The 22,201-nt window shown below is 40.1% G+C and overlaps 1 protein-coding gene across 4 annotated transcripts in view; it reads right to left on the bottom strand.

Moving 5' to 3' along the window:
- Positions 1-1,486: 1,486 nt before the first annotated feature.
- The window catches only part of AFTPH (aftiphilin), a 47,182-nt gene continuing 26,467 nt past the window's right edge, over positions 1,487-22,201 (bottom strand). Inside the window, exons 3-9 of one of the 4 annotated variants that reach the window (XM_066639322.1) lie at positions 21,412-21,560; positions 20,767-20,893; positions 19,686-19,742; positions 16,062-16,184; positions 12,831-12,891; positions 8,221-8,344; positions 1,487-2,576 (exon numbers count right to left, since the gene is read on the bottom strand). In XM_066639322.1, the coding sequence (XP_066495419.1) occupies positions 2,432-2,576; positions 8,221-8,344; positions 12,831-12,891; positions 16,062-16,184; positions 19,686-19,742; positions 20,767-20,893; positions 21,412-21,560 (786 nt within the window). In that variant the 3' untranslated portion in view covers positions 1,487-2,431. Of the gene's footprint in view, positions 2,577-8,220; positions 8,345-12,830; positions 12,892-16,061; positions 16,185-19,685; positions 19,743-20,766; positions 20,894-21,411; positions 21,561-22,201 lie in introns of those variants that run through there. The other 3 variants (XM_066639404.1, XM_066639491.1, XM_066639574.1) reach the window with 3 other exon arrangements.

The following is a 22,201-nucleotide window of genomic DNA, read 5'->3' as shown; positions in this document are numbered from 1 at the left end:
GCTTTTTTGTTAAATGCTTGCCTGTTTGCCCTTTTGCTTCTTCCCCAGCACAATCCTATGTAGGCCTACTCAGAAGTAAGCCCCACTGAGTTCAGTAGGACTTACTCCCATGTAAGTGGGCTTAGGATTGCAGCCTTAATCAGAGGTGCCCTGCCAGTCACTCCTGGGATCCTACCTTGGGAGGGGGGGGGTGTCTTACGCCTTTTATGCCTGTGGCCATGTCTGCTGACAGCCACAGGCATAAAAATGTCACCCAAATGACAGTGATTGCACAGGATAAAAAGTCTTAAAATTGATTAAAATAGTGTTTTGGAATAAAAACACTGCTATAAACACCACTTTCAGCCCCCTCCCTTGTTTAAAGATAATGCCATCCACAAAAATATAAAACCATTTTAGATTGCCTCTACAAATTGGGCAAACCCAATGTCATTGTTGGATTCAGCACCCCCCCCCCCCCCCAAAAAAAAATCCTGAATTCATTCAAACATTCTTGGCAACTAAAAAAGCATTTTTTTTTTTGTAGGCCTGTGTTATGTACAATAGCTGTAAGAATCCAAATACAATGAACCAGACTCATAGGGAACATATACACTAGAACAGGGGTGTCCAAAGTTTTTGGCAGGAGGGCCACATCATCTCTCTGACACTATGTCGGGGGCCAGGGGAAAAAAAGAATTAATTTACATTTAAAATTTGAATAAATTTACATAAGTTTAATAAATTTAATAGCATATTAAATTAATATACTAGAGGTGGAACTTATATGAATGAATGAAGGTCTTGCAATAGCTCAAGGCCTATAAAAGGCCTTGCACAAAGCAAGGCTGGTCTTTCCTTTGCTGCCACTGCTGCATCACAGACGTGAAACAGCAAGTAGTGGAGGAAGCCCTCATCCCACAGCTCACACGAGAAGTCAAACAGTTGCCCTCACGCCGAGAGCAGCTGTGTCGGGCCAGTGCGGGCTCCAACAAATCTCCGGAGGGCCAGAGACTCATTGGAGATGGGGCTCCCTGAGGGTCGCATTGAGAGGCCTCGAGGGCCGCATGTGGCCCCAGGGCCGGGGTTTGGGCACCCTTGCACTAGAAGATGAAAGCAATGAGGCAAACTGGAGTAGGTGCCTTCATATCTCTCAATATGAACTTGCCCCTCCTCTTCCTGTGGTTGTGCTCACTCCTGGTGCCTGAGCAAGCAAAGAAGAGCATCTTCCAACGTCCTCTATGGGGCACCCCTGACCTATACGTGCAACTTCCATGGCAACTCCAGATATAGCCCAGCTCACTTCAGATTCATAGACGGTTACTGAGCTGCAGAGGGAGAACATTCCCACATCTGTCAAATGAGCACTAAAAATACCTTTAAACATCAGCATGATGAATGTTGTAAGAGACATAATTTCCCTCTGAACAAAAATGGGCTTCAGCTTTGCCTTTGGGAGAACTAAAACTGTGAGTACAACAATATCACCACACACATTAACAGACTATATAACTTTATTTTTTTTTATTTTGTGTAAGCTAAGAGGAAATTTATACACTGAAATTTCAAAAAGACCTCAGGCATGCACATAAACCTTTTCAGAGGTTGTTCTACATAGCATTCTCTTTTTCCATAGGAATTTCCCCAAACATTTACAACCCATAGTTTTACTGTACATACAGCCTAAACCATAGCAATCTATGATTATGTAATTTACACTGTGCAAAATCAAACATAAGAATAGTGGTACAACAAAAAATGTAACAGGTATATTTCATTGTAAGACATTCAGATAGTTTTGGTCCTTCCATCCCAAACCAAACTGATTAATACCTAGATCCTAACGATCAAGTGGTTAGGCAGTGATCACTTAACTAAAAGGAACTGATAGCAAATCTTCTGAAAGGCAAAGATGACAAAAGCCATATTCTTAGAAGTCAAGAAGCTAAAAACGAACCACCCTGCCCCCTCAAAGGAAAAGCCACATTAGATGGATAAAAGGGAAGGTACAGCGAGCTTAAAATGGAAACTACTGAAAGACCCTGACCTTTAGGCTTTTTCAGTAAATGTATTCTTAAAAAAAAAATCTAACTCATTGGGAGGGGGGATTTGAGAGGCAGATTGAAAATTTCATTTTTTTAAAAACGTTTATAAAGTTTTGTAAGGAGGACACCACCAGTGTTTCCACAAAGACATAAATGTTTATACCCCAGCACAACAAAAAAGAAAATCTTCAAAAAAGGCTCAACCCTCCCCACTTATTTACATGTTTCTAATATAAATTTAGGACTCCAGTATGTAAATAAATATACATAACTATGTATACCTTTCTAGTGCTGCTTACCAACAAATCATCTGAACTTGAATTTTTATTTAAAACAAGATCACTTCATAGGACCCAGAAAAAGGGGCTAGGGAAAGAATCAATAGAAATTGTCCAATTCACTTTGTTTTAGTCTACCTTGTCTTGGCAACTTGTTGAAGGTGTTAATGTGGCTGGGAACATCAACACCTTGGCATGCATGAAAGATAAGTCAGGAAGGCTAGAAATCACCTTGGCAGCCTCTTCACTGAGTTGTTCCTCCTTTCTGGGCTTTCTATTAAAAAAGTTAGAAAAGTTACTCAGTATTGTTGGAGAAAGACCTGCATCAGTTAAGTCAACTTTTTAGAAGCAATGAGTTCTTATCTCTTCAACATCTCTCACGGCTGCTCCTAGCACTTATTACCACAAATGCAATTTTTAAATGCTGCTCCATCTATCTATTTTGCTTATATGCACTGGTTTTATTATACTAGCCATCTGACATAGCATGTGTGCACACGTGCATGAAAGAAACTCAACTATTTCTTTCTACCAGTCATCATTAAACTGCCACCCTGACAGCAGATCTTTTTTATACATTCTAAAAATTAAAATGGACCAATGAAAAGCCAGCTAGTCTCCTCACACAAACATTCTGAGGCAATAAATTTACATGGGATGCAAAAAGCCAAAGATAGTATTACTAAGACCTGGTCTAAATGACACAAATGCTTAGCATCAAAACAAAAATCACAAAAAATAATCCAGTACCTTGACATGGATTCCTAAGGAGAATGGCATAAACACCACACATTACGCAGTTCAACAATTCAAAATGTAATGTGGGTTATCTATGTACCATAAGGCGAGTATATCATTTAGATCAGGTCTACCTCAGCTGTAAACCCCCCCCCCCAATACTGTATATCTGCACCAGATAAAATTAGTCAAGTATCCATGATACTAAAATGGTACAGCAAGAAAAAACGAGAACACACTTTCCGCTATCCATATTAGTAGAGGGAGTGTGAGTAAGGAGAAGGGGGACAGCTTGCTATGGCTGGCATTGTATGAACAGAAACTGAGAAATCTAGTGTTTTGATATTATCTTTTCTGAGAATATTCTACTTGACTTAAAAGATTTGAATTTCTATTGTAACATGTAAATCAGGACGCACTGGCTTGGATCCAAAGACAGGCTGAGTCTCATTATTCATGAGGGTTCCATTCACAGAACTCATAGGGATGGCAAAAATCACATTAAAGCAAATCCAGTTAAAAAACAATGTCCCCTCTGGAGGCGATTTAAAAACAGCCTTCCTGACCTTTGTAATGTAAGACAGTCATTAGGAAGACAATCCATCAATCTCTCTCCAGGTGCATAGAAAGGCTTCACCTCAAGCCAGCAACACCAGGCTTCACCTTCACCCAGAGTACTCCACTGGGAAAGAAAGCAAAGTGATTATCTTTCTGTCACATGCTCCGGGGAAAGGGTGGGGTCGCTTGCCTTGGAATGAAGCTGTTCTAAGTGCCTGGAGAAAGAATGATTGATGGATTGTCAGCCAGCTGCCCTCTCTCACATTAAGGAGGCTATTGTGAAACTACTTTTTTCCTTTAATTTAAAGGGCCCTTCTCATTGCACTGAGATAAAACCACGGGTGAAAAATCCATCGATAATTAGGTTATACCTGTAATCACATATGAAACAAAATTTTCCTTCTAACCTTCTGCTGCAGCCATCTATACCTTCACCCCAAATGACACCTAAGGTTTGGGAGACCTTCAGAAAAATATGCAAACACTTTATGTGTGCATATGGTGCTTTCTAAAATGTCATTTTATCATAAATACATGATTAATATGTTGCTACAAAAACATTACTCCTATTCTAACAGTCATGCTTGGAATAAAAAGACTTTGCCTCTAAGGAAGACAAGATCCCCAGTAAATGTATTCTTTACACCTAAGCACAGAAGCTTATCTCATCACAGTTACAATTCAAGTGGAGATGGCAGTGTCAAGAATGGCAGCTCTTCCTTTTGCTCCAAGCACAATTTTTCTGGTCCTTAAACAGACAGTCTTCTGAATAGTTTTTTCCCTTCCCTGCAGTATTTGTGGTTTAGAAGATAAACATTAATTCAAAATGAATATTTATTTAGCAACTGAGATGTGCCCAGTGCTGGAAACTTATACGTGGTACCAGCTGTTCCAAAGTAACCCCACCCATTCAGTCAGGCTCTAGGTAGGGGAGTTCATGAAAGATTTCTGTTCACCTCCAAAACTTTCTCCAGTAGCTGTCACAGGGTCTAACAAGGTTTAGGGTCTTTCTACTTCAGCTGTCTTCCTCTGCAGTGCCCATATTACACTCAACTCATCATTAGGAGAACACCACCAGGAAGCAGTTGTACAGAAGCTACAACTTACTTATTATACTACAATTACAGACCTTTGGGAAAGTAGCATTCATTTTTGATGACAGCCTCTGGTATTTCACTTAGATTTTTTCCTGTCTCACACTCACACTTGTCTTTACCCCTTCAGAAAATCCAAATATGGACAATCACTGAAAATTATGCTCTTAAGTGACATAACTAAGCAGGAAGTGATGTCATTAAGCAGATCTTTGTTTTCACTCAGCTCAGTGGGCTGTTTTCACTCAACTCAGCTGCGAATAGCAGAAGAAAAAATGTGTAATTGGTAATAATGTGTAAAAATTGGTAATAATTTCAAGACAAGGGAGAGCACAATTCTCACACAGGCTGCCATTTTAGCAGTGCTGCTTCTACTGAGTTGTCACTTTGTAGCTCAGCAGCTGAGATGCCTCAGCAGAAGCAGAGCTACTGAAAGGGTGGCCCACATGATAACTGCACTCTCTCAGCACCTTGGTAGTGTCTCTCTCTCTCTCCCTCACCCCTCTGAGCTTCTCCTTTCCCCCATATCATTCCATGCCTTTTGAGGCCTCCTTCATCTCTCCCTCCCTGAGCCTTGGCAGAAGCAGCACTGCTAGGACAGTGCTGGGAGAGCCCAATCAACACGTGGGTTGAATAAAAAGCTTCCGTGAGCCATATCCAGGCTGGGAGCCTTGTGTCTCACACACCTACAATATATACATATTTTTAAAAGCCAGGTGAGGCAACTGAGTGCACACCTTTGAAGAGCTGATGCAAATAAAAGGGTCTTCAATTACATAAGCACTTGACAAAATTACTACAAGTTTAACCCGTTTTTGCCCAGCCCACAGATGTACACATTTGATCCCTGTTGCATATATGCAACATTGGGCAAAAATGGCCTAAACCACTATTTTGCATAGGATCTGCACTGTCTATGCCTAGGGTTCCCAACCCGTGGTCTGCGGACTACTGGTGGTCCGCAGCACCCCCCCCAGGTGGTCTGTGACGTGTCTGGTGAAAAAAGAAAAAAAATGCCCTTCCAGGAAGAAAAAAGCCTCTGCAGTGCCAGCAGCCGCTCAGAGCCAATCAGAGCATAGTCTCTCCCTTTCCTGCCTTCCCCCTCCCTTCCCTCATCTGTGAGTGCCCAGACAAGCAAAAAAGTGAAGCGCAGGCGCCTTGTAAGGTGCGTGCGCGTTTGTGCAGCCTTGTGGCTCAGCTGCATGCAGAGGAGAGGTGCCCTGCCACCCACTGTCTCCAACCTACTGCCTCCATTCCTTGACCCTGTGCCTTCAGGTGAGTGCTGGCAGCCTGGTTTCTCAGGAGTCAGATCAGGACTCCAGCCAGCCTAGGAAGTCTCTTTTGCAGGCGGGCGGGCAGGCGGGTGGGGGCCTTAGGAAGAAGGGGGGCCAGAGGGGGGAGGAGGAGAGGGGCCTGAGAAGGGGGAGGAATGGGAGGAATGAGGAAGAGGAGGAGAAGGTTCCCAAAGGCATTCCTGGCTGGCTGGAGGGGTTTCCCTGGGAGTGGGTTTCTCTGGATGTGATTTCCCTGGGAGTGCAGACTCCAGCTGGCCAGGGAAAACAGAGGAAGGGAGTTGGAGGCAGTGTGGCAGCAGGAGAGGGGAGAAACAAGGGAGGGGTTTTGACACCCCTTTTGGAGAGGGAAACAGGCAGCCCCTCTGCTGTCTTACTGCAAGCTGCCCACTGGGGAGTAGCAATCCCAGAAGTTGCAGAACAGGCACCACCGTAGCCAAGTACAGCAGGTGTAATCCCTGACTTTTCCTCCTCAGAGAGCAGCAGCAGCTTTGTCCATGGGGTGCCCTCCCCCACCCCACACTTGGTCAGTTCCCCTATCTCCTCAGATTGCAATTCTATGCATGCTTACCTTAGAGTAAGCCCCACTGACCATAATGGGACTTACTTCTGAGTAGACATGCCTAGAATGGGGCTGTTAGTCACACTGTGGCTGTGATGAACTTCTCCAGAAATTTCTCCAATCCCCTTTTAAAGGCATCTAGTCTAGACACCATCATCCTTGGGGCAAGGAGTTCCACAGACTAATGGCAGAGTAGGCAGCTGTTGTTTTGTGGCTGCAGCCTACCTATAGGCTTGCTCACACTCTCTTAGCTCCAACCAAAGTAGTCCACAGCTAGAGCATGACAGCAATTACAAGAGGAAGTGAAAAGAGGTTTTTTCCCCCCTGAAGACCTTGCAGTGCACACCAAAAGGACTTTTCTTCCTGAGACATGCAGCAGCCATTCTGAGATGTCTCTCTGAGCTGGTGCTTCTCCTTCAGGACCCACCTGCCTAAATTGTGTTGAACACTTTCCTAAGGACTCTGGACTCACAAGTGGGGGGGGGAGCAGGGTTAGGGCTGTGTAACAAAAGGAACTGTGGAGGGATGTGTGTGCTTTTCATTGACTCCTTTAACTACTTTGCATGACTTGTCTGTAATCCCCTTGTGCTTACCCTCACCTCAAAAAGGGAGTTTTTCCACACTTAAAAGAGGCAAGGGCTGTTGTGGGGGAAAAGAGACTGGATTGAATTTGGTGGGTATGAAAACCTCTGAACTGGGGGGAATTATTTTGTGTTCCATGTATTCCATGTAAACCCAAGACTTTCACAGCTAGTGAAGCAAATGCAAGCACAACCATCACAATAATTATTAAATAATCCTCTTATGTATTACAAATTTAATTGTATTTTTTGTGTGCGAGGGGGGGTTGCATGTGGTCCCCGCCGTTTCCAAATGTTGCCTTAGTGGTCCCTGAGCTCCTAAAGGTTGGGAACCACTGGTCTATGCAGAAGCAATGAAGGAAAGAAATGTTCTGACATCAAGGACTGAAATCTTTAGAATGTCATCTTGAAAGCTACAGTGCTAATTAAAAGACTGTCAGACACACACTGAATTTACATAATTTCTGTACCAGAACTGTTAGAACAGTTGAAAAGAAATTAACAAGAGGAAGAGATCTTTGAGGTTTAGCACTTCCCCCTAGTGGGAAATGGTAGAATTAGCATGACTGGGACATGCTGCTTTATGTACTATCACTAGTTCAGAATGATTGAACTAGTGGAGCAATGTTGTAAGTAATACGAACTCCGGAAACAGCTTCATGTACTGCCTGCATTAGCCACTCACTGTGTTCATACACATTTAGGAATCTTCTAGTTCATGATAGAAATGTATTACTTTCACTGAAAATATTCGGAAGGTGTGCGCCAATAGAGTTTTTAAAAGGCACTAGTGAAATCGATTTTACAGGGCAAAAAGACAAAAGCAGATTGCAGGAAATGGGGGCTGATGAGCAATTGACAAGCTGTCAGCCGGCTAGTCTCAGAGGTGCATAGTGATAATGTCATCACCAGGTGCCCCCAGAGAAGATCGTTACCCACTTTGGGTGCCATGGGACTTGCTTAGAGCCAAAGGGATCTGTAGCCTGCTACAACAAGTTAAGGTTTCATGATGCTATCTTAATTATGAGACTCTGCTACAGTTCCTTACATTTTGCTGCTTAGGATTCGTAAGGGTCACTGATCAGTAATTTACCTTGCCGATGTGCTTGCTTTCTCTACTGTGGACATTAGCTTAGCGAATGCATCAGTCACTTTACTGGTGGTGTTGGAGGTTTCCAGCTTGGAAGTTGTTAGCTCGAACAGCTCTGGATCCACACCTTATAGCATAAAATTATAATCAGTGATAAATGTCAACAAGTGTTAATGATCAATTCCAATTTTGGATACTCTGTGTTCACTTTCTGTAAACATCTGAGTTATCTAAACTTCCAGTAGCAAATGAGGTAGAATTTGCTCATTTTCACCATGCGCTACTGAGAATTTCATGGCTGCAGAAACAGGGTCTTTAGACAAATTGACTTATAAGATGTTGGCCAGGAATCAACATTACTTTCTTTGGATACCACAATGGTTTCAAACTCAATTAGAGAAGACTCAGCACTATACATGATCTTTCATTTAAAAAGCTAGCATCTATTTCCAAGTGCTCTGGCTCTACAAAGCATACAAATAGTATGTACAATCTTCAAACCATTTAAAAAAATGATTCACTAAAGTATCAGCAATGTTTAATCATCAGTCTGATTTCTCACCTTCCGTTAAAACATTTATGGAAGGAATGGATTCAGGACCCAACATGAGAACCTCAAGAATAAAGCAAGTTTTTAAAAATATATAGCAGCACTCTCTAGACAGTACAGATTTTCTTTTTAACTGGCACACCTAGAAATATAAATGATAGCAAAACACCCATTTTTTATCATTTTGATTTGGGCTCCAAGTTATACATAGCTCAACTGGTTACAGAAATGTGTATCTTATAAAAGCTAAAAGGTGCATATAATTGTTAATTGAACTGATAAAACAGGGAATGATTTTGTTAAGCCAAACACTGGGGAGGAATTTCATCCTGTACTCTCTAAAAGCTTGCAATCTTTCAACCAATGTACTATATAATTTAAATACTGTCAGATGTTTACAGAATCCTAACACATACCAGTCACAGACCTTTGGAAGAGTCACATACAGGAATAATGGACTATAAGAAATAAAACTGAAATCCCATTAAGGTATGTCAGCTTATAAAGCTGTATTTGAAATAATCACAATGGGTCTTTAATATGTAAAAAGGGTTGTAGTATTTTGCTGCAATTAATATTTTCAAGCCATTTGGCAACTGTAGTTTCACTGCCTCTGCATGCGACTCATGAAGTCACTGTTAGAACGTGTTGAAAATTTTTTTTAACATGCCGAAGTGTTGGGGGAGAGTATGAAGAGGATTGCTAATTTATATAGGACAAGTTCTAATTTATATAGGACAGATGTTGACAGTTTGAAGAAACCATCTCAAAATGCCTGATCATTTCCCAGAAGGAATGTTTTTATAATTATAATAGAAAAATAAGCATGCCTAAAAACCTTAATGAGACTGAGGGATTTAGGTAACCAAGCTCAGATCAAGCTCCTAGCAAATGACACACACCCACATACACATACACTAATTGCATCTATAACCCACATACAGAGCTGCAGGCTAAAAGCAAATGACTTTCCAACAAACAAGGCAGGAAACCTACAGACAATGGTGAAATCTGTGATTTTGATAATAAATTTCTAATGAAAACCCAGAATAAATGGTAACGCTTGTTTGTAAAAATGGCTTCAGATGAACACATCAAAAGTTGAGTCAAAGTGTATTTTACTACATGCCAAAATATGTCCACTGGTAATGGCCAACACTGTGGAAATTAAAATAACTAACTGTTTTTAAAAGAGCATAACAGTAACTGTGAATAGCTACAGTATGTAACTCAACAAGATTCTACACTCTGAATTCCAGAAATATTCCTATACAATAATCTTATCAGGTAGTTCCAATACCTAACCAAAAAATGAAATTCTGGCTTAACTGTATAATAACAAGAAGGAGAAAGACCCTATTCAAACATAAAATCCCAAGGGCATGTTCCTTCCTTACATGAAAATATCTCCATAAGGCATATAAGAAATCTACTTCTTCCTTCTCTCTACCCTCTTTATCCCAATGCATGTATGTAGTTATGAATACATGCATGTTTTGCTCATCAAAGGGAAGTGTACACAGATCTGAAATGGTCTGGTGTTTTCAGTGTCCATGTATGGGAGGGTGGGGAGGAGAGAGGGTTTCATTGTGCTCTATGGCAGGGGTGCTCAAACTTTCAACTTTAGGGATGCTGGACCTTTAACAAGTGTATAGAAGAGAGAATTGCAGCAGGTGCAACTTGTCATCCCACAGGTGACAAGCTACACCTGCTGAAATTCTCTCTTCTATACACTTGTTAAAGGTCCAACATCCCTAAAGTTGAAAGTTTGAGCACCCCTGCTCTATGGAGACAGACATCTGTGCAGGGAAGGACTCAGCCCAAAGGGTTTAGATAATTTTTCATCCTCTAAAGAATTCAAAGGTTACAAGAGACTTCCTAATCATGCAGTATTTATTAAGCTTTTAGCAAGCATTTTACTTTTTACAACTGGGACTTCTTTACAGGATTAGTCCATTGAGGTGAAAGTAAGAACATCTTTAACTTCCAGGATAATTAAACTGAACAGACCAAGACACGCAATATCTCCAGATTTAGTCATAAGTTTTCAGATATTTTCATATTCAATACTATTTTAAAGATATTTATTGCCATTCAGTATATTCTTGCACAATATAAGAAGTGAACAGCTGTTATTTAAACTACCTGCCACCCCTTGTTTAAGAACTTCATTACAGCAAGGGGAAATGGCATTTATGGCCATCTGTTGCCATCCTCTATATGTTTTAAGGTCTATCAAGACCTATAATCTGTACTCCCAAGTAAGAGCACAAATTGTAGCCTGAAGGTATTTTCAACAGAGCAACATACACTCAGCAACATTTGTCTTTTGTTCCAATAGCTATTTAAAGTGTGATACTTCAAGATTGGAATCTTCAATTAAAATTGTTTACACATTTTAGGTTTTAAAATCCTTTGTCCGATTAAACATTACAGCACAGATCAAGGAGCGCCTACTATTCACTTGAGACAAGTGACAGAAAATGAAACAGTATCAAAGACTCTTTGATACCTTTCTTTGTGAGAAAATTAAAGCATAGACATTCTTCTTGTTTGTAGGAAAGTCACATAATGCGGCTCATGCTTTTAGTAAAAATGTTAAGAGATTAACTATGCAGTGTTTAGCACTCTGCTGACCTGGGATGGTGGTGCTGGTGCTAGAGCTACTGTCATCCACGGGCCCAAAGAAATCAAGGTTCAGAAGAGTGGAACCTCCACTAGCTTGAAATTCAGTGACCGTGTTGGTAGGCAGCCATATAGAAGGTAAGCCAAGGGAGGGATTTATGTGTAAAAAGGGGGTAAGACACACACTTGAACATGCCAGTTATAATTAGTACTCAATACATAGTTCTTAAAAAAATGACATAATAGTGCTTACATGATTAGTTTGTAGTTTCTAAAGATGTTAACAAGTCAGTGTACATTCTGATGTACAAATGCAAGGAATTCAACACTAGAAACTTAAGAGCTAGCCCACATTTTTAAGAACAAAAAGGACAGAACCAGAGAAATCCAGAAGAGATGTACCCAATTAAAGGGAAACATTTTTAAAGATCTAGAACCATTCTTCTAATTTAAAACCAAACAGTGTCCTCTGTTACTACATGAGAGCAAAAAACTATATTTGGTAGTGTTAACTAATGGATTTGTCAGGAGGTTAACACAATATGAATATTAGTAATGGTTCTTTACACATAACTCCTCAGTGGGAAATTATACTGTTCCCCTTTAATACTGAAACAGAAAAATCAGAAGATACATTTTAAAGAAATTGTTAAAGAAAGCATGATGAATAGACACCAGACAATAGCAAGCGAGTCCATCCAGGCTTTCCTTCAGCACCTTGTTGCAAATCACAAAGCTGTTACAATAAACACAAAGTTGTGTTTTCTAGTCAATAAAGATATGACCAAAATAATGACAAGTTTGACTGCATTATAACTAGGAATCAACCGGTAGCTGTAGCTGTAGCAAAATTTCAAAGTTTTGTTCATGTTCTTGGCACTTATTCCAAAGAAACTGTAACACAATTTTGCTTGTCATTAACAAGTTTCGTTCAGTAGCAAATTTCACAATTAAATAAAACTTAGCATGAATGAGCATTTCAGCATAAATAATATCTGTACATTTGACAGCTAATTCTTTAAAAAGTGTATCTTTTGCAAACAGGTTTTTGTTAAAAACTGTGCTTGAAAGCAACCATCACTACAAACCTGATTTTGCCATTTAGAACTTTATAAGGAAGTCTAAATAGACAAGAGTTTCTGGGGGCAAGAGCTCTATAGTAAGTACAAATCCCTTAACTATTCCAATTTTATAACATCTAATGGAATATTTATAACACAGTTTGTGTGTATGCAACACAAATTTAGCAAATCATGTCTTACCTTGCTCTTAAACATTACAGATTGCTTTAATTGGCTATAGCTAAAACAGAAAGAAAGCCTGAATTTCCAGAGTTAATAATATACGTATTTTTTAAATCAGCAGAGAGAAGTTTGTCTGAACTTTGTAGCTTTCTTAACTCTAGCTCTGGTGCTAGAGGCTCTACGGAGAGACGTACCATCTAAAGGGTTAGTAAGGCCACTGCTACTCCAGTCAAACTGGACAGGTGGTAGAGATTCCTAGAGTTGAAAAGTCAGAAATCAGATTTTAACCTTGGATCAAGTCATAGCATAACAAACTGTCTCACATGACGTTCTTCTGCATGCAAGTAAAAAGGTTACAAAGCACAAATTGAGCACGATAAGAGTCATAAGAGAGTGTCTCCTCTAACCCACAAATAGCTAAGGCTCACTGACTCTTCGTAAAGCTTGCCTAGTCTAGAACTATATGTAGGGCATGGCAACCACTACCAAAATAAAATGAAACAAGCCATTACATTAGGCCTGCAGAAACATTTAGGACTGGGGGCCAGAGAGAGAAAGAGAGAGAGAGAAAATCAGGATTCTTCAATCTCAGCCAAATGCAATACTGCCAAATGTATGCAACTTTAGCTGGATTTAAATGGTACAAGTAGGATGCTTCCTTTAAATAATGAAGATGACATACTCAAAAAATAATATTTGGTTGTGCTACTTAGGAGAAAATTTAAATCAAAATACTTTAGATGCACTTAACTCTGATGTTAGAGCAGAGTTAAGAATCAGACACTCTGATTGCAGGTGTCTCCAAACTTTTTGGCCAGAGGGCCACATCAAATATCTGGCATGGTGTTGAGGGCCGGGGAAAAATTTAAATATAAAATTTAAATAAATAAGAGATGGAATTTAGATGAGTGAATAAATGAATGAATGGGCTCATTTATTCAACCTCTCTGGCCCTCAGAACACCCTCCAGACACAATCAGAGCACAGTTCTGGTCATGTTCAGCTGAGTGGGCCACAGGCTTTCAGGGGATAAGAGGTTGGCCACGGGCCAGAAAGAGGCTTGCTGTGGGCCACATCTGGGCCCGGGTCGGGGTTTGGAGACCCCTGGTGTACTGGGTTCTTCCTATTTTGTGTGGAAGTTGTGGATAGGATGAAGGGGAACATTAATAATCTGGCTGAATATGCTTCTAATACGATATCTAGCTCTGTTTAAAAAACAAACAGAGCAACAGGAGCACGTGAAACTTGTACTGTATTGCCTACATTAACCCTCGAAGGGGGAGAAAATAATGACAAGGACTCTACTGAAGTTTGAAATTCTGAAATTATCTCTTTGGAATCCAAGAAAGTTTGCTTTGAAGCAGCAACCTTCTATTCAGTACCTGTCTGAGGCCTGCCTCTCTTCTTGTGTGCCATCCTTTGTGCTATTTCCACAGTAATACACTTAGAAGTGAACTATAGTATCTCTCCCTTTTAAAAATCATGGGACCAAATATACCAGGAGTTTATTTTACAAGCTGTAACCATTATGATCAGAAAAAAAGATTGAATAAAGTCATCTATAGATTGCAAGTGCAGGCAACATGAGAACTGGAGGAGGGCAGGATTTGCCTAGTATTTCACAGACCAACAAGTACGAATAGCTATAATTTTAAGAGCTCCGTGTACCTGTGTCTGGGGGTCTACCACTTCAAAGTACTAGAGCCCAAACCCACCAAAAGGCACACAGAGGCATAAAATTCGCTACATCTAGCAGCCATGAAGAGAAGCTCCAACATTCCATAGCAACTACAGACCTTCCTTCTAGTCTGCCCTCTGCTGGAGAGGAGCGAAGTTTAGTCAGCCCATTTTCTCTTTTGACCAGTCTATTCAGGAGTCTATACATCTGTTGAACTATGATTTCCATTCCAGAAGCAAACATTCCTGGAGGTGTCTGACAGTGGTATGGCAAGAGTAAAACAAGTATTGCTTTGCATCATGATGGTAGGGATTCCTAAAAATGCTAGTGCATCATTAGCAGTAATTACTATTGCTGTGTCTGCTCTACAGAGAAGGAAATATAGAAAAGCAGTATCTCATTAAATCAGTGTCATGCTGGACATGTTCTATGCAATTTAAAAGCTTGTGCACTTATGTGAGGAAGCTGGTCTAATCACCTTATGCATTTTTATTCATCTGCTACTTGGATGTACTTTTCTGACTTAAAAACAGGAGATACAAAATAACCTGGTCTACAAAATAAGCTGGGTCCACCGCACCTTTTGGCACAAATATTTCAGAAACTGCTTCCTGTCATCATTTGCTCACCACTCCTTCTTTGAAGTCCAGGCAATCAGAACATATTGCTCACATTTAGTTACTGGAGAAACACTCACATATAAAAATATTTTCTGAACCCCAAAAGTTTTCCCAAATGCCAAGAGGAGGGGTAGAAGGATTTTTTAAAAATGCAGTCAAGACTGAGTAGCTACTGAAGCACAGACACAGCACAGCTACATCAGTGGAGATTCCATTCACTTGCAGAAAGGATGTTGCAGGCACAAAAAGGACCTTTCCACAAAACAGGAGAGATCCTTGCAAGCATGCAATGGTCCTTCCACAAGTGGAAGATGCTGCTGACAAAGCTGCACTCCATCTTAATTTAGAATACAGTGTTAACATTTAAAATCTCTGCATACTTTAAGTGTGCCAAAAGATGGAAAATGGACAGTATAATATAAGATACAGGAAAATCATACAAGACTTCAAACAATCCATACCCATACTACAAAGAGGATAAGCTGTGAAGGTATAGTCTATCATCAAATCAGAGCAGCTCATATACTACTGATTAGAAAGCAACTAACTGTTGGGGCAGAAGAACTGCCCTAAACTTATACACGTCTCCTCACCATTGGCAGGCTGCCAAAGATTTAGATAAGGGACACCTTTCAGTCGCATAAGGAGTAAATTCCCAATACTGGGTAAGATAGGGCATACGGTAGAGAATGTAAAGAAAAACTCCCTGGCACCCACCTCAAAGGGTCTTGAACATATGCAGGTCAGTGGCTTGGATATTAAAAACTGGACATGGAATGCAAATAAACCTAGTGCTGTTTTGTGCAAGTGACAGAAGACTTCTCACAGAATAGTGCCACAACAAATCATAGTATGAGTCACAGTGGAAAAGTGAAAATACAGGATGTAGCATATTAACTCTAGTGAACCATTAAGAAGTATTAAGAGTGCTTATGCAAGCAGAGCAGTGTCTCATGATTTGAGGTTACTTGTCTTCTACAAAACAGCCTTCCATTAAAATTGAAAACTGCCTTCTGTGAGCTTTCTACCCACAGAAGAGCATCTTGGATCCAACCAGTTAGATTTGTCATGCATATGACCAAAGCCTTTTGTATTCTGGCATCCAAAGTCTGCTAATTTTTTTTTACCTGGAACTGATCGGGTGCACATATATTCATTTCTGGTGACACAGGTGAAGTCTGTCCTATTGAAGCTATTTTCTCTGCAGCAGATATCGGTTTCAGGGGTTCTTTAGTTGGTTCTAACATACCCTAGAAATTAAGACATCATGAATTGTAGTTACTTATTCAGACACACATCCATTAGGAACAACAGTCAAATCCTAAAGAAACAGTTTCCAACAATATTTTCTGAGCTACTTTTAGATGGTTGACATTTGGCTGACTTGATTGACATTTTGCATAAGAGAGAACTTGGTTTCTAGTCCTTCAGCAGAAAGATGGAATGTTAGTGTTGGAAGGTCCTTTGGAGGTAATCTAGTCCAACCTCCTACTCAGTGCAGGCAACAGCTACAGTATGCCAGGTGGTAGTCCAGCCTCCATTTGAAAACCTTCAGCCAAGGACAGCACACTGATGCACAGACTGTTCCAGTGTCAGACAGCTCTCACAGTTATGAAATTCTTCCTTGGGTCTACTTTAAACCTACATCCCTGTAGTTTCAACTCACTGGTTCTAGCGCTGCCCTCAGGAGCCACAAAGAATAAATCCTCCCCTTCAATAGCCATTCAGGTATTTGAAGATACCAATAATATCACGCCTTTATCTTCTTTCTCCAGGCAACACATATCAAGCTTTTGTAACAATTTTTCACAGGACAGTGGTCCTGACCTTTACTCAAAGGTAAGGGAACCACTAAGTGCATGTGGGGATAGGTAAGGGAGTGGCAAGCTGGCAGCAACAGCACTTCCAGATTCACACTGCCACCGCCTTCTAACAAAGAGTTTCAGGATTTTCTGGGTGGTAGAAGCAAGAACACAAGTTTTGCAGCATCTCCAGCCACTGCTGCAGATGGTTAAGACCCAAAACCCCTTTTTTACTTAGGTGGAGGCATAGCAAACCCGAAGTGCTGTTGCTGCTGTCACTGCCAACTTGCCACTCCCCTAAAGGGGGAAAATAGTGTTTCCCACTGCCCTGGGAGGGTCACAACCCCCAGGTTGGAACACTGTCATAGGATTTGATATCTAGATCTCCCACCATCTTTGTTGCCCTCTTCTGAATGTGGTCTAGCTTGCCAATGTCTTTCTTACAATGCAGTGCCCAAAACTGGATGCAGTAAATCCAAAACTAGTGTAGTACAGAATGGAACTATTACTTCTTGTAAACGAACTCTGTAAATAAATTCAGCACTGCATTCACTGTTTTGGAGCTATATCACTATGGTGGCTTATGTTCAGCATATGATCCAACCTAGATCTTTATACAAGCTGTCAGCAGGCCAAGTCTTCCACATCTTATACTTGAGCCTGATTTTTTTGTAACAATCTGCAGGATTTTTAAAAAACAAAAACAGTAGCGGCATTATCTTCTCAAGTTGATTTTTGACAACGAATAAGAAACTTCTACCAGTTAGAAAGTGGCAAAATAAAGACTTGTATTTCCTAATAAAACAGGAGCACTTTACATCCCGTGGTATCAGCAAAAACACTTTATTTTTACCTATTTTTATATTTTCATTTCAAAGTGTTTTATTATAACTGGTGCTTGCTGAAGAGGCACTGGATGTAAAGGTTCCTTCCCCAGTCAAAGGAAGGGAAACTCTGGATCCAACTTGATATTAGAAGCAGGTTTTGTGTTTAGGTTTGTTTTTTTTTAACACACAAAACTGGGAGGTAAGAGAATAGCATGAATAGAAGTTAGTAGTATCACAGTTTGGAATAAATGTACAGATGCTTCTGAATGTGCAATTACTGTCAATGTGTGATTTAGCGGCCCAAAGACAAAATTTTCCTTTCTCATAAGAGAGCACATGGTCCCAAGTTCAAATATCATGGCCAAACAAAATTTTGGCAATCATAGTCATGGCTTGGGCTTCTGCTCTCCCTAAAAGAGAAGGTTATAAGTCTTGGGATAAAATGAAGATTTTTGACTAACCTTTAAGGTCACACAAAGAACTAGGTAAACAATACAGGGTCATTTCGATCCTTTACAATGAATTTCGATCATAGTCTATTTCTACATATTAGAGATAATGCGAATGACACTAGCCAACAATTCAAGGGGATGCAAACTCTGAAATTCCTTGCCTACTTGACAGGTTAACAATATAGACAAACTCTGAATCTGATTAGTTATAAACCTTTGTCATTTCTTTTTAAATCTCAGTAGAGTATATTTCATGGCCTAATCTAATCCGGCACATATGGCTTGTTCACTTTTCCTATACTTAGAAACCTGGAAAACTTTATATGCAAGTATAATGCTTAGCTAAGTATGTGATATTAGTATGTTTGAACCATATTAAACAAAAGATTATTCCATTTGGCTTGCTAAGACCCTGAATTATAGTGATTGTTAAATCATATATTGTTCCTGCACAAGTTGAAGTACAACCATTCTCTAAATCGTAATAATCTCAAATTTATAATTACAGGTGCACCCTATTTATCCACAGATTTTTTTATCTGGGGTGGGGGAAGCGAAAGTCACACACACCTTTGCCTCCTTTGCCTTGCGCTGGCTGCCTGCTCCATTTCCAGGCAGCCCAAAACACTGCAAAAAGGCTCTGCCTCGCCCAGGTAGGGAAATAGCCCTGGAGCCCTGGAAGAGGTTCCCCTTGCAAAGGAACAGTAACACTCCTGGAGCCCCTGAGCCAGCAACGAGGCTGAAGATGGGAAGGGGGGGGCAAAAATCTCTGTAGCTGAACACATGCAGCAAGGTGGAGCTCTCTCTCTCTCACACACACACACACAGGGGCAGGTGTGGTAGCAACAGAGGGGATTGCTTTAAAAAACCCAGGGAATGTTTGCCAAATTCCACCCCCACCCCCCATTGAGGCAATCACCAACAAAAGCAAGTCTTCCCACCAAGCAAAGCATGAGATATAGCCTGCAATCCTCTCCACACTTTCCGGGGAGTAAACCCCATTGACTGGAACAGGGCTTACTTCTGAGTAGAAATGCATAGGGCTGGACTCTTAAAACATCAGCATCCCACCTGTGAAAGAAGCAGGGACAGCCAGCAATGGGGAGGGCCGAGTACAAAGGGGGAGGAGAGGGGATTGCTTTAAAAAACCCAGGGAGTGTTTGTCAAATTCCCCCCCCCCCCCACTGAGATGGTGCAGGCAATCACCAACACAAGCAACCCTCTCCCCCATGGTGTAGGCTATCACTGACACAGGCAAGCCTTCTCACCAAGCAAAATATGAGATATAGCCTACAATCCTCTCCACACTTTCCTGGGAGTAAGCCCCATTGACTACAATGGAGCTTACTTCTGAATAGAAACGCATAGGGTTGGACTCTTAAAAGATCAGCATCCCATGTGAAAGAAGTCGGGCAGGTGGCAACGGGGAGGGCTAAGTACGGAGCGGAGGGGATTGACAACAGCTGCCTTAGTTTCCTTCCATCTGGAAGTGTCAGGCTGCAGTGTATTTGCATAACTCAAGGAATTTAGCATAACATGTTTTTTGTTAATTGCGCTGAGTCACGGAATGGACCTAATGCAGGTAAACAGGCTCCACCTTTATCTCTGAATTCAAATGGAAGCTTTGATATTTTTAAGCAACTGCACAAAAGTGTTACAATATTACTTACCAATCCTGCTGCATACATGGGCACTATAACAGGTTGTTTCTTGTTGCCTGTGAAGAGCTAAGACAAATTATATTTCGATATGACTACATGGAAATGTTTTAATTGCAAAGTGTTCACTTAGATTCTTTAGTAATACAAAGAATTGCTAAATAGTTTCACATGTTTATAATTTATTTTTTATTCTATATAAAATACATCATCTGTTTTGTACTATATTGCAAAATATGTCACTGTACAACATACAAATATATCCAAGAAAAAAAACAATTTATAACTTAATAACTATGTAGCAAAACAAAGCTCATATGAATCTCCAATTTATAAACCACTTCAAATTGTTCCAAGCAGAACTAAGGGTTGTGCATTGTTTTGAACCTTACCTTTCCAAAAATATATAAATAAATGCCATTTCAAACAAGTGTGCCATCAGATTGCCTTCTTTCCCAAATTCAAGCTGGTTAATTTAATAAATACAGTAACTTCCTACACCTTATGAAATCAGTCACTTAAAGTTTTTGAGCACCAGCTAATGCCAAAGCAAGCTGCTGTTATTGATTTTTGATCATTCTTCAGCACTACTGATTTCTAAGATTTCCAAAAAACACAACTAAAGTAACTGTTGGCAGTATACATCCTGTCATTTTTCCAATACTAAGCAATACAAAAATCTCCAAAGAGGCAATCCTGGGGCATGTCCAGAAAATGCATAACAGATCTGGCTCCTGAATTTCCACATCTTTGACCATTATTAATTCCTACTAAACTTCCAAAGAGTTAAGTAGCACCTATTACTCATTTATACAAATTTTCTTTGAGCATTTTCCATACCCATTTTCAATCTGTCTCAGTGATGGTATTCCCTAGATCTCCTTCCTATTTTTGTTGATAATGCTTTTACTGAGGTTTGTTCTTACATAATCATTTTATACTTTACATTATCTATAAAATTATGTACTGAAGGACATTTTTAGAGTAAAACTGTGCCAGAAAAAGCAAACAGACATGTGCCTGCATTTAATGCTGCTCAAAGACGAATAAAGAGGAAAGAAATCGCTGCTACGTGGCTTTAATGATAACTTACAATGTTTCTTGTGTCGATTCCTAAGGAGCAGAGAAGCTTTTTGTTGCTGTGGGAACCACCCCATTGGTATCTCAATCCGTATGAATCGTGGATATCCTGAAGCTCTATCCATACATTCAACAGCTCCCTACACAACCAATTATAAAAAAAAAGGTGAGGGGGGAAAAAATGCTGGTACTTAGCAGCTTTAACTACTTTATTCTGAGTCTTTGAATGGATTGGCATACTATAAGATTGCAATTAAACTCATGCCCAAATGCCAATCCTCTAGGGAGAAAATGCTGTTATAAGGCTCTCAGAACAATTATTCTTCCAACTTATAATGAAGGCTGTAACAGACAGAATAGTGTCTACTTGGAATTCAAGATAATAAATAATTTGTAATAAGTGTAAATAATAAGCCACATCCCAATTAACTACCTTATTTGTACATCACTTAAGTGCATTAGTCTGTGACAGTACAAGCAACCACTAAATGATAAACCACACAAAATGATAATTTCTTGTAAAAAAAAAAAGTGCAATCAACTGAAATACACTGATACTGGAGCCTACAAAATTTTTTGCTGTACAATCACAGAAAATGTTACTGAAACCTTGCCACGCATCTCTCTATACATATTAATCACATGACATAGTCGGTACCTTTCTGATAAGGTCTCCTCTGTCCTTCCAGCCTTATTACCCGCTTCCAGCAAGAGATTTAAAGGAGTAATCTCCTCTTCTATTTCAGAAACAGGTACAGGAGGAAAACAGGCTTCAAATATTCGTTCTAGACGACTTAACAATGTGGTCTATATTGGGAAAGACAATCAAATGGTTGAAAGTTAGGCAAATTGTTTTTAGAGCTAGAGGTGAGCGGAATGTGAGATGACAAGTTTCAGATATTAATTCCAAGTACAGATTCAATCATGGTAAAAAACTAAATTATAAATATGTGGGCAAAGGAATACAATGGTAGCAAAAATGTGTGTGTTTGTTTAAATGCTTACCAATACTTCTTGGCCTAAATCTAAGCTCCATAGAACGTTCAGGTTCATATCCAATTCAGTAAGTAGAACTTCAAATAGACAACCACCATCCCCTTGGTTTAACAGCACCCCTTCCTGTCAACATCAAAGTCCCACTTTTTGTTAATACTGCACAAGTACTGAAGCAATGTACTTCTAACTCTATAACCTTTTCTTGATATGCTTTGCTTCTCAGAGCCAAGAAGGGGCCATATTCAAGCCAGTTACTTTTCAGTGAATCAACTTAAGACTGGAACATTTTATAAAACCATAGCCTTTGTGCTTTGTCTCCTTCCTATCCTTCTGACTGTGCTGAAATAATGTAAGGGAAGGCATCTTATGGCTATATACACACAGGGAAGGGGCAGAGAGTAACGCACTGTTCAGCTTCTAGAACAAGGAACCACGTCACAAGAGCCCTCTCA

Source organism: Tiliqua scincoides, chromosome 1, assembly GCF_035046505.1.
Source record: "Tiliqua scincoides isolate rTilSci1 chromosome 1, rTilSci1.hap2, whole genome shotgun sequence".
NCBI lineage: Eukaryota > Metazoa > Chordata > Lepidosauria > Squamata > Scincidae > Tiliqua > Tiliqua scincoides.
The sequence above is the reverse complement of the archived record's forward strand: the minus strand, read 5'-3'. Positions and strand labels throughout refer to the sequence as shown.